This window comes from Anneissia japonica, unplaced genomic scaffold (assembly GCF_011630105.1).
Source record: "Anneissia japonica isolate Jap-2015-1 unplaced genomic scaffold, ASM1163010v1 scaffold6016_len257023_cov185, whole genome shotgun sequence".
Lineage (NCBI taxonomy): Eukaryota > Metazoa > Echinodermata > Crinoidea > Comatulida > Comatulidae > Anneissia > Anneissia japonica.
In genome coordinates, this window is record NW_022744250.1 from 1 (window position 1) to 12,694 (window position 12,694).

A 12,694-nucleotide genomic window follows, 5' to 3' on the forward strand; every position below is an offset into this window, starting at 1 on the left:
TGGTCAATACAACTGTGCTTCGCCGCCGCACCCACGGTGAAGTAAATAGTGAAACTGCAGTCCAATGCGATCGTATCTTATCTGGATTGTTGGCTAGAATTGTGGGCTGGCTTGTTGTTGGCTGGCTTATTGTTGGCTAACTTGACTCAAGTCTAGCCTTCAGGCATGATGCTCAGGGGAAGTAAATGCGATCCTTGCTCATTGGTTGAAACCTGACATAGTTACGGTACAAGTACATTTACAAATAGCGCCACCAAATCGAATTAAAACACAGTATGTTTTTGAATATCAAATGTGTAACAGTGTATCGGTTATTTGAATGTTTTTGACACTAATTTAGGCCTATGTTCTTTATTTTCTCTTAAAGTTAATAGAGTAAATTCTCGCTCAAAAGATTTATTTATGGTTCCGTTTAACAGAGTTATTTGTTTAAAAAATGGTTTCATTCATCGTTTAGCTTTTACTTATAATACTTTGTTACATGAAAAGCCTACTATTGATGTATTCCATCAAAATTTAAGTTCATTTAAAACCAGTTTATTACATGTGCATGCATTTATCTGATTGGATTTGGGCCGGGGATGAGAATGTGGGGGGTCTGTGGGTGTATGTGTGTGTGTGTGTGACTTGTGACCCTGTTACTTTTTTGTGTGTTTTTCTATTTATATTTTTTTTATATTTATATGATGCTTGTATACATTTTATTACACCTGTTATTCGCAAGTAATTGCTGTTGGATGTGGTTTTGAAATAAAGAAATACTTTGACGCTTGTGTCACAGAGTGGACCTTATAATGCGTTACACTCACTGTATAGTGCATCAGCGTAATAAATATTCATGATTCAATGGTTGTTTGTGTTCATTGTGTAGAATCAGTATAATGAATATGCATGAGTTAATGGTTGATATAGCATTACTCCAGGGTAGTTGAAAGTTTCATGAATATGAATAACTTTTAGGCAAGTGGCAACTTCTGATAAGTGTAGAGAAAATGGGTGGGGGAATATTATGTTAATTTGTGTTAGCAGGGGTAGGCTTGGTAGAGAAACCAGAAGGGAGAGGTAGTTGCATAAGGAAAGGCTTAATGGAAGGGTGTAAGCTGTGGAATATGATCCAAGCAGGGACATGTCATCTATTAAGGTGCACCAAAGATTAAGCAAAGTTAAGAGGCATAGTGAAGCCTACCTAAATGATATATGGTGATAGCTAGGAGCATCACAGTATTGTGCAACTCATATATAAGAGCCAATTGGAGTTAGTTTGACCCTGAGTAACGTTAATTGATTACTGAATAACGTAATGGGATAGATTTTTATTGTAATATTGCATAGGGTTGAATTAATGCAGGAATGTTGAATGTACCTGTGGTATGCATTATTAATGTAATATGCTTAGATTGACTTTGGATCTATGCAAGTAGACGTCTTTAATAGTTACTGTACACTTATTATGGGCGTATGTATACAATTGTACAGCATATTGGTAGCATAAATCTATAGATTAACCATTTTATTAATATGAAAGTTAATCATGTTCCAGAATGCTTGAAATGATGTTTGTTTAGGATAACTATTCTAGAAAGGTGTATTTTGTTAATTTTTAGATGGTCAGAGGAGTACAGCTTGAACTCCAACGACAGGCTTAAGACTTAAAAAGAAATTGAAGGTTTCAAGCAGCTGAAGTAAGAGCTGATATTTATTTCATTCAGAACCAACTTGTGTGGTGTGACTAGTAGTGACCCAGGAGAACGTCACATGTTTGGCTTCTCATCTGTATATAGGCCAGGGTATTATGATGCGAACTGAATGTTCGACATATTATTTTATTAAACACCTTATTTGAATTTATAACTATGTTTTTATGTTGACTATTATTCACTTGTACGTGTACTGTATGTGTGTGCGCAGTCACTAGTCTAACGTGTCAATTGTCTATTCTCAAAACGAGGTGACAGCTTGTAAACAATAACAACATAACAGGAAATCATCATTACCACCATTATCATCACATCCTTAACCGACCGCGCCATTCATGCAACATGCCCTATTAGTGGTAATGACAATAATGTACAGTAAGTTTTAAATAAATAAAATGTTTATTTGTACAAGAAAATAAAACATTATTTAGAATAATAATGTGTACAAAGTTAAAATATGTTTCTCAATATCAATAGTAACAGTGTATCTGTTATTTGAATACTTTGTAAACAATAAAAACATAACAGAAAATCATCATTACCACCATCATCACTGCTGCTAACAACAACTTAATCTTGTATTTTTTACAATACATGAAAGAAATGAAAATTTTTACAATGATGTGTGAAAAATTATTATTATTATTTCTTTTTATAAGTTACTATTAACACAGGTTTAATATTATTTCATTTCCAATGTAATGGGCAAATATCGTCAAATGTTCATTAATTTGTGCTTAATTCGCGTTGATATATTGTATGTAGCCGATGTTGGTCGTGCCTCAGGGTTGAAGCATTCAGTTATGTACGGTTAATAAAAACTCAGGCATGCGCACATTACATACATGTTATCATATTGGGTTTTTTGGAAGAGCTAATAAGATAGAAATTTTTATATAATTAGAAAGTTTATTTGTACAAAAAAAAGTATTTTTTAGAATGATCATTTGTACAAAATTTTAAAAATATATAAATTGGGGGGGGGGGAGAATACCAATACGCGCTTCGAACTCTCAACCTTAAGCTCTTTAGAACACATACTTGACCGACCAGGCCATTCATACGACGTGCCCTGCTAGTGGTAATGGAAATAATGTACAGTAAGTTTTAAATAAATATAATGTGTATTTGTACAAGAAAAAAAATAACATTATTTAGAATAATCATTTGTGCAAAGTTAAAATACTTTCTTAAAATTAGATAAAAAAAATAAGAATATCAAGACGCGTTTCGAACTCACGACGCCCTTATTAAGAACCTTAACCGAAGGTCACGAGTGATAATTTTTTTTAATGAACATGGATGAGACTTGTTTCACAAAATGAAAAAAAAGTACGCGATTCAAACTTGCTAACTACGCGATTCGAACTCACGACTGTAAGTTCTTTAGAACACATCCTTTACTGGTCCACTGGTTAACCTCAGAAAACATAGTATAATACACTTCAAGTATCGAAATGCACGCCATCCTGTCGGAATTCAATATTTCGACATTAATTATGTCATCATCAGGACGCTGGACGCTTTTAAAGTTTGAAACCCCTGTTTTGTTTTGTAGGTGTAAGGGAATCAACCCTGGAGACGAACTTTAAAAAATGGCGATGAACGTTTATTGGTAATCACCTCTAGTTTATGTGAACAAAATTTCATGCACTACCGCTACACTACGAACTCTGTAACTGCATTACATCAATGACTCAAACAAAATAGACAAGGCAGATCCTTTAGTAAATGTCTTGATATTTAATGTTACTCAATCTGCTCTGAGAATCTAAACCACAAATACATTACTGTAGATGTCTCAGTAAAATTTAGCATAAAGTAACTAAAATTTATAGCAAATCCTCTACAAGCTACTGCAGGTGTTGTTATATTTTATACATTAATCCTTAGATAGGCACCACTACTGCAGGTGTAGTTATATTTTTATACATTAATGCTTAGATGGGCACCGCTACTACATTACGGGCACTGCTACTGCAGGTGTTGTTATATTTTATACATTAATCCTTAGATAGGCACCGTTACTGCATTACGGGCCCGCTACTGCAGGTGTTGTTATATTTTATACATTAATCCTTAGATGGGTACCGCTATTGCATTATGGGCACTGCTACTGCAGGTGTTGTTATATTTTATACATTAATGCTTAGATGGGCACCGCTACTACATTACGGGCACCGCTACTGCAGGTGTTGTTATATTTTATACATTAGTCCTTAGATGGCCACCGTTACTGCATTATGGGCACCGCTACTGCAGGTGTTGTTATATTTTATACATTAGTCCTTAGATGGGCACCGCCACTGCATTATGGGCACCACTACTGCAGGTGTTGTTATATTTTATACATTAATCTTTAGATGGGCAATAATTGGTTCTTAGCCAAAGCGTCCTAGGCCAGGGGCCAGACCTACACTACCATAAATATAAATTATAATCTAATTCTTACCTACTGCCGCTGGTGGTTGCTCCTGTTTATATTCTTTTGTACTACTTACAAGGTACAGTACATACAAAGAATATTAAGTCTAGGCTAAGCCTATATAATATCACTTTGTTACTTAACACAAGCATAAGAAAAAAGTTCGTGTGTAGGCTAGGACAGCAGAAGTGTGTGTTCACTGGACCTTGTCGACAATAACATACCCTGCTAGGATAAATGAATATTCAATTTATATTGCTATTTAATTATTCATGAACCTGCAGTGTCGCCCATATAACGCTTACTACAGCTCCCTCTAATGAAAGACGCCCCCAATAAAGACCATCTCCAATTAAAGACCACTTTAATTTAACAAAATTAATGTCATTTATTTTTATTACTCTAATTAGAGACCAAAACTGCTTAAAACCATGAAAACTCCGTCCCAAAAAGTAGTTTTTACTGCAAGGAGACCTGTATTTGGGATTGTACTGAGCATTCAGGTAGGATAACACATTAGGTGGAAAAAAAATATTAGGCCCCTATTCCTATAAAATTTCCTGACGCAAATAATCATAGCTGTTTCTTAAGGAATAAATTTAACACTAGTTTAATGAGGGAAAGCTTTGTGGTCTAGTGGCTGCGAAAATAAGATCGTTATCTGGAGGTCATAGGTTCGAATCTCACCAGACCAACTTGCCTCATAATAATGAGACTTTGTAGAAGGCATCTTGTGTTTGGGATTAACATATTGATTTGCTTGTAGATATTATTATTTTGTTGGTAGTACGGTAATTTATATTTAGAATTTAAGGATCGGTAGCGGATCGGTAGCCTACCGTTGTCGGAATTGTGTTCCTAAATGGTCAATGGTCATGTTGCGCCATCCTTGTCTCAATTGCGCTTTTATTATTGCACTATAAAACTAAAATTTAATTGATGACGAACGCGAATGGAAGGATCGAGGAATGTGCACACCCTGACCTTTACAATGGGGCCTAATTTTCTGGTTCACTGCAATTATCACTCACACACGTATTATGATGAAATTTGTTAATGCTTTAAAACATACCGGTATAGTTTTAATTTTCAGTTAGTCAGACGTACGCACCCTTTTCTCCCTCTGGACCCCACCCGCCCAGCATTCCTCCTCTCAGGAACATTTCCCCTCCAGTCAGAAACATTTCTCCTTATCGGGGATGTTCCTCCTATCGGTGATGTTTCCCCCTTTCGGCGATGTTCCCCTTTCGGGGATATCTTTCCTCCTCCCGTCGTGGACGTTCCCAGACCTCTCGTGGTCGTACTCACCCTCGTCCAGCGATCTATGGCGCGCTGTATACCCATTCCGTTATACTATTAGCAGTGTTGCACGAGTCCTATTGTAAACAAAGGGCTGCTATTTCAACGGAAGGTTATGGTTAAGCGACGTATCACGCCAGGTGAGCCCACCGCAAGAATTCAGTCATTCATAAAGCAACAATGGATTGTACTTCATTATTATTTCCTATGGAAATACCAAAATCTAAAAATATCAACACACAACGTGTACCGTAAGTAGAAGGTAGGCTACTAACACAGACCAAGCCCCAAAGAAATAAACGTTATCAAAAGGTAGGCTGACAGTTTCTTAACCATTTAGGCTAGGTACCAGGGGCCATCTAAGGGCTACTGTCTTGGTTCGGTGACAGAAAATGTTGCTGTCATGATGAATCCCTCCTTTGGGGCACCCCAATCCATGGGACACCCCTTAAGGGGACACTTTTCCGTGGCAGTAGACCTATAGGCCCATCTTTTAACACTACAGCCAACCTTAATGGGATACCCCCCTTAATGGGATACCCCCCTTAACGGGATACCCCTACTAAGGGTATCCCATTAAGGAGGCGGAGACACTTTTTGAGTGTGCCACATGGTCAAATCAATACAATTTTACCCTATTAAGGGGACACTTTTTATTGTATTAATCAAATCAAATACAGTAGTCACAAACTAAGAAAAAAAAATCATTTAAATTCATATTTTGACACATATTGAGCAATAAACTTAACATCAAACCAGAATTTTGTCCATCCTTGAATGGGCATTAGATGCCTATTGCATAGGTTTCGTATAAATAAAATCTTTATTTATACGAAACCTATGCAATAGGTTTCGTATAGGTTTCGTATAAATAAAATCTTTAAACAAGCGCTGTCTATATATAGAGAGAGCAACCCTCTGATTTCGGAGGTTTTGCGTACTATACGCGAAAACTCCAAAATCGGAGATTTGCTCTATCTCTCTATAGAGAGAGCTTGTTTAATTAATAGTACGCAGAAACTCCGAAATCGGAGGTTTTAATAAAAGTTTTGACGGCAGGTGCAGACACTCCAAAAATGGAGTAACTACATACCTACATGGAGGGACATTTTGCCAACCTAATGTGCTTTAGTAATTCTGTCATGTTTATTATTTTCTTTTATTTTCTAAACAAATACAGACCCAGCAAAATGGTGGCGATCATTCCAAACTTTATGCCGTTGTGCGTTTTACTTGGATCTGATATCCCACTAACAAGTGGCGTGGAAGGAATTGATGAGAATCATGTTATAAGTTGGCTAAGGGACGGCGAGGAGATTACTCGAGGTGAAGAAACATTGGCAGACGATCACTGCAGCGAGCGTTTAGTTCATCAAGTACAGCCCAATGGGATGGTTACGCTTAATATACGAGATGCGCAATTAAGTGATGGAGGGACGTACTCGATTAGAGTATACGAACGACGCCAAGACGGAACTCTGCAGCAGATCGCGCAAGAAGAAGTTGCGTTTGTGAACGTAGGTGAATACAACGACGAAAACCCGAGAATGGACATTGTACTGGAAAACCGACAGCTCAACGATGGTCATGGTTACGTATAAAGATGTTGTGCTGATATCTAATTTAAAATCGGAATACATAAATTAGGCAGTCTAGCTCTGTCATCAGAATCCAATTGTGACTGGTGGTTTTGCGATTGTTGTCGATTCTGAGCCTGAATCATATGGATGCATCTTCTTCATATATATATATATATATATATACTGTCTCTTATACACATCTAGATGTGTATAAGAGACAGATTTTAAACAAATTCCTCCATGGTATAAGATGACTTGCGTGTTAAGAGAATTTTATAAATTGATGTTAATATGTATAAGAATGTTTTAACATGAAAACACCGCGGTAGTTCATCAATTTTTTTCCTGTTTAAATGTCTTAACCCATGTCCAAAAAAAATTCTGCCTCTCACAATATGTAAGTTAATCACAGATTAGACAAAACGTGTTTCTCGAACCTTATTTACATGCCAAACATTGAAGCGTAAATAAAAAAATTTATTTGTCTTTGGAATTTCAGGTTTTTGCAATCCCAATGGATAATATTTCTTGGGTTCACTAAAAAAATTGTACTTATACAAGAGTTAGTGTGTTTTTCTTGTAAACTGAATTTTTGTTGAATTTTCTTCTTCTTAATTAACTGTTGCATTTTATTTTGTTTATGTATCAGCATTGCTCTTAGGGTTAACCTCGTTAAATAATGTTGAATAAAACATTTTTAAAAATAACAATGTTTTAATGAATTAACTACATTGTTGTTTATTTTATAAAGTCATTTTGATTAATTATTAAGAATAATTATGAATGACACTGAATAGCGATTTTCGTAGTAGCTCTTTAATGAACGCCATCAACTTCCGTTTTTGTATCTCAATAAAATAATGATCGTGATTGGGGTGATGTGGATGGGTGTTAGCGCGCGTCTACAAACAGGCAATACAATGCTTATCCGTACCTCTAGAGGGAGACATCCACTGAAGTGAACAACTGAACAAATGAAAATCTTTGGTAAGTAATTGGTGTAAATGCAGTCTTTATTCTTATTAATCCTCAGTAATAACACTAACTGTAATGTGGGACTCTCATTGTGACTCATGACAAGATCTGTCTCACATAACAAGACCTGTTTCGTGGTTGTATTGTGTCGCTTGTTGATGTGTTCATTACGTTGATGATTTGATGTGCGGCGTAATCTAGTTACGTGGAAAATGGTATGCACAGTTTCTCTGCCCCTGATTGGGTGTACCTTTAACATCGTTAACGTGGATAAAATACGCAGAGCCTGACACGTATTCTAACATTATAAAGGAACATTTATGAGGACTTACCTATATTGTACACAGACTAGACCCGTAGAAAAAAGTAGATTAATATTTTTAATGTAATTGGATATTCCGCTGGCTTTGAGATTCATGAATTTAGAAGATTTGATAGGTGAGAGCAATATTTTTTGAAAGCTATAATCGTAAGAAAAGGGTGAGTATAAAATATGAATTCGTATTGATTTTTCAAGACAAAGGGCATATATTTTCCAGTCTAGTCGTTAAGGGCGCCTACCCGGGTGAGAAACTTGTGTTCTATCGACCAACCCCACCTCTCAGTTATTTTGGTCAAACGATCTGTTTGTTCCTCATCTTAAAAGGAAGCAAAATATATAAATGTAGCCTTGCTCACACCTCTATTTACTTCCACATGCCACACCCACTTTTAAATGGGTATTTCTACGCAAATGGTCGTCACAGCAGGGTTATCATTGGGGCCCGAATTTTCAATGCGGTCGTTGCTCTCCGTGCTTACAAAGGGGTACGCCCCACAATGCATATTGTGTATGGTCCCGTTGGCATTATAAACTCTGTACACGTCACATAACGGGAAACAGTGGATTTTGACCAATCCACTACCTTGCTGAAACAGGTTTGCAAATAACCTCACGTAAAACAATATAATGAATATAATTAGAATTACTACTAACCATCGATAGTAATAAATGCAATGCGAATTTGCAATAAAGGAGAGGACAGAAAAATGACGCTACCCTTCAGCTAGGCCTATCCTCAATTTGAAATTCATTATTGGTTGTGTATCGAGGTTTTTTAACCAAATTTTGTGATTGCAGGCTCGTAGACAGGTTCTTCCAATGGAGGGTTTTCTGGGCGTGAGGTCCACATTCGAAGCCCCGGTGGGATCGGCGAAAACCCCCAGAGCAAGAGGATTTTTGTGCTTTATGGGTCTATAATGCTGTAAAAGCAGATATGTTTGAAAATGTCTGCGTCTGGGTGGGTCTGTGGTGCATTAGTTGGGTTGGAGGGCTTACTTGGGAAATTTAAAGAGAAGGTTTCGCCAGAAAAGAGGGGGGGGTTTGCTAGAAAAGGGGGGAGGGTTCTCCCGAACCATAACCCCCCCCCCCCGGATACGTGCCTGGATTGTGTAGTGATATTGTAAGGATATCACTCAATACAATCGGTAGATTGTCTGGTAAATTAAAAGTAATGGTAATTTCTCAATTATAATTCAAAATAGAACAAAAACAGAGGTAACACCATGGGAACAGACGTGGAAAGCTCCGCGCCAATATTTTTTGTAAGAGCACCGCTCTCGAGTAAGCGCGCACTGAATCCTCCGATAAATTTATAAGCATTACGTTACGCATTAGCTTTCAATCAATTCAAATTTAGAATTAGAAATAATTTTCTCGCCAAGTGGCTTAAATATATTCTATATTATTTTCAGAACCTAAGATTCACTGACAGTCGATTATAAATGTTTGTAATAGATTACAAAGCTTTCAGGTAAAAAAAGTGAACAAGATCGTGCCTCATAAAGTTGATTTTTAAATTTTTAAACGGCCAAGTTAATGTTTTAATTAAATATTTTTAGGCCGAATTATCTGGATACTACCTAAACTAGTAGACCTAGGCATTTTGTTCAATTCCATATAAGCCATTGGTGAGGAAACCATGGTCCCTATAGGCATAGACACATCGTAATGTCCTGGTTTTCCTTTTATCTGCCATTAAAATGGGGAAAAAATCTGTTGGATGATGATGATATTGAGTTTTATTATTCAATGTTCTATTCATTTTCCATTTTCGAAATGATCAATCTATATTGACATAAATTTGTGTTCCGACTGAAACTGTGATTTTGATATATTTTGCGCCTGCGCATCACTAGTTCTACAATCAACGTTGAAATGTAATTGTTACTATATGTCCTCTAGATTAGAATACGATCATGGTCCGATCTACTCGTCACCAGTTCAAGCAAACGGTAGTCCTTGTTGTCTTGTGTGCTACCACGTCCGTCGCCTTCCTCCTGGTAGCAGTCATCACCAACAGTTGGTTGAATTACATGGATGATTTGGCCGTTAATGACACCATTTCGGACATCTACACGGACGATGAGATAGTTACAGAACCAAAGACTACGCGTGTGTTGATGTCATCAGGACTGTGGCGGACATGTGTCATTAATGGTGAGATTTTACGTAAAAACTATGCTATTTAATTAAACATGTTTAATACAGTATTTGTATAATGAACGAATTTATATTCGCAGCCATATTGCGTTTTATATTTATACTTTACTCAGTAAAATTATAACCTATTAAGCCCCAAAATGAAATAACAGTATTATAAATGTCTATTATTATTTTATTATTATCATTATTAATAATTATTATTATAAATATTATTATTAGGCCTATTATTATTATTATTATTATTATTATTATTATTACAGTATTACCATTACCATCATCATTATCATCATCGTTATCATTATTTATTAATATTATAATCATTATTATTATCATAATATTTATAATATTATTGTGGCGCACCCACCCAAGGCTTTTATTCACTTTCCATAATTACCAATGTCTACAGAACACACTCAGTCGCGCTGTGGGAGAATACCAATATGTTGCAATTACTAATCAACGCAATGGAAATTGAACCTAATGTCTACATTATTTCTGAGTAAAGATTGGTTACATATATAAAATGCCTCTTTCAACATAAGTAATTGGCTAGTAGGGAAATCGGACCCTACCTTATGGTTCAGAGACCGAGTCGTAGGCCTAATGTTTTAATAAGTCAATCTTGACGTCATTATTACCTTAACGTAATTTCCTATTCCTGAGTGGTCATACCTTCCCATTATTGGTACCGTATCTCTGCTGTACTCAGTATCTACCGGTGGTACCGCTGCTGCGCGATTATTACCCGTAGCTATGCGATTATTTTCCACTGCTACGCACTGCATTATTGCCCGTTGCTACGCGATTATTACCCGTAGCTATACAATTATTTTCCATTCCGTTGCATTATTGCACGTTGCTACGCGATTATTTCCCGTAACTATGCAATTATTTTTCGTTGCTCTCTGCAGTATCGCCCATTTCTACACAATTACTTTCCGTTTCTGTGCGCTGCATTATTGTCCGCGAATCCATGATTTTACAGTGCGATTTTACAGCCTAATTATTTAAAAATTATTAAAACTCCGGCACAACAGTATCTCATAAAGTAACTCAGAGATATAATCACAGGCTAGGCCCAGTCGTGATTATACATACCGTACGCTGCTAATCGAATCCTGAAAATAGCTTTCCTTAAAATTTGTACAATAAATGTTCTTTAATCAATTCAAAACATTAAAATAAAGAGTCTGTATTACGTTATGATAATATACATCTTTTCTAAGAAAAACAAACTGGAAAATATATCGCAGGCCCCCTGATATCTAGGCCTACAATTGATCATCATCTACTCGAACGACGATTTAAAAAATATATCTAGAAATGAAGATGTAAGTAGGCCTATCAGACTATTGCAGCACTTGAAAAACGATGGTAATTAAGCCTCGACAGATTCGTACAAGATACGTGTTTTGACTTTAAATTAGGAATATATTTGTAAATATGTGTATTTTTTTAGCTAGCAGATGAAGGAATAACTGTCAAAATGTAATATGATGCAACACGCGCGTGCCAGAGTTCATCGTTATCCTTTCGTTAATGTAGGGCGACGTATTTCTTTCAATCCAACTCATATACAATCAGAAAAAAGAACACTTTTTCCGCTCGTTATATAATATTTTTCCTTCATTCTGCATTCGAACGACATCTATCGAAAAGGTCATATCTGTGTCAAGACTATTTCATTTTTCTACACTCCTGCTGGCGATAAATGTGAGGATGTTTTTAATTAAAATTTCAATTATACTCTTGAATATTTTAACGATTATAAGACTAATAAAAGATATACATTACGGTCTCATTTATCCTGAAGTCTAATGCTTACTTATTCATCACATCGGTGCCAAAAACATGCTCAGGTTGATTTAAATCATTTTTCTCATCAATTTGCAATCATTTATTCATTACTCATCGAAGTTTTCATGACGCATATTTCTTGCATTCTCCTTTCTAGCGTTTTCCTACCGCAAAGTAGTTATGTTTTTAATATGCTTTTCGGTATGATGAAAATATATAAAAATGCGGTTAATTTAAATTTGTATCATAAATTATTAATAGTCAGACATACAAATAGGTAGGCCTACGGCGTATTTTTCTTGAACGAAAATCAATTCTAGTTTTCATCATTGTATTTAATTTATACAGATTACAATCGTAGCTATACATACATACACATATAAATAGGCCTATAAATAGGCCTATATATATATATATATATATATATATATATATA

General features: G+C 35.9%; 2 protein-coding genes across 5 annotated transcripts in view; both read left to right on the forward strand.

Moving 5' to 3' along the window:
• The first annotated feature begins 5,497 nt into the window (after positions 1-5,497).
• Positions 5,498-7,163, forward strand: LOC117119602. Its single transcript, XM_033264436.1, has 2 exons — positions 5,498-5,733; positions 6,602-7,163. Exon 2 carries the CDS (start codon positions 6,612-6,614, stop codon positions 7,020-7,022), a length of 411 nt encoding a protein of 136 aa, XP_033120327.1. The 5' UTR covers positions 5,498-5,733; positions 6,602-6,611; the 3' UTR covers positions 7,023-7,163.
• A 96-nt stretch (positions 7,164-7,259) lies between these two features.
• The window catches only part of LOC117119597 (voltage-dependent calcium channel gamma-5 subunit-like), a 9,514-nt gene continuing 4,079 nt past the window's right edge, over positions 7,260-12,694 (forward strand). The window contains exons 1-2 of one of the 4 annotated variants that reach the window (XM_033264427.1): positions 7,260-7,988; positions 10,201-10,455. In XM_033264427.1, coding sequence (XP_033120318.1) covers positions 10,215-10,455 — 241 coding nt within the window. In that variant the 5' untranslated portion in view covers positions 7,260-7,988; positions 10,201-10,214. Of the gene's footprint in view, positions 7,989-8,176; positions 8,457-10,200; positions 10,456-12,694 lie in introns of those variants that run through there. The other 3 variants (XM_033264428.1, XM_033264426.1, XM_033264425.1) reach the window with 3 other exon arrangements.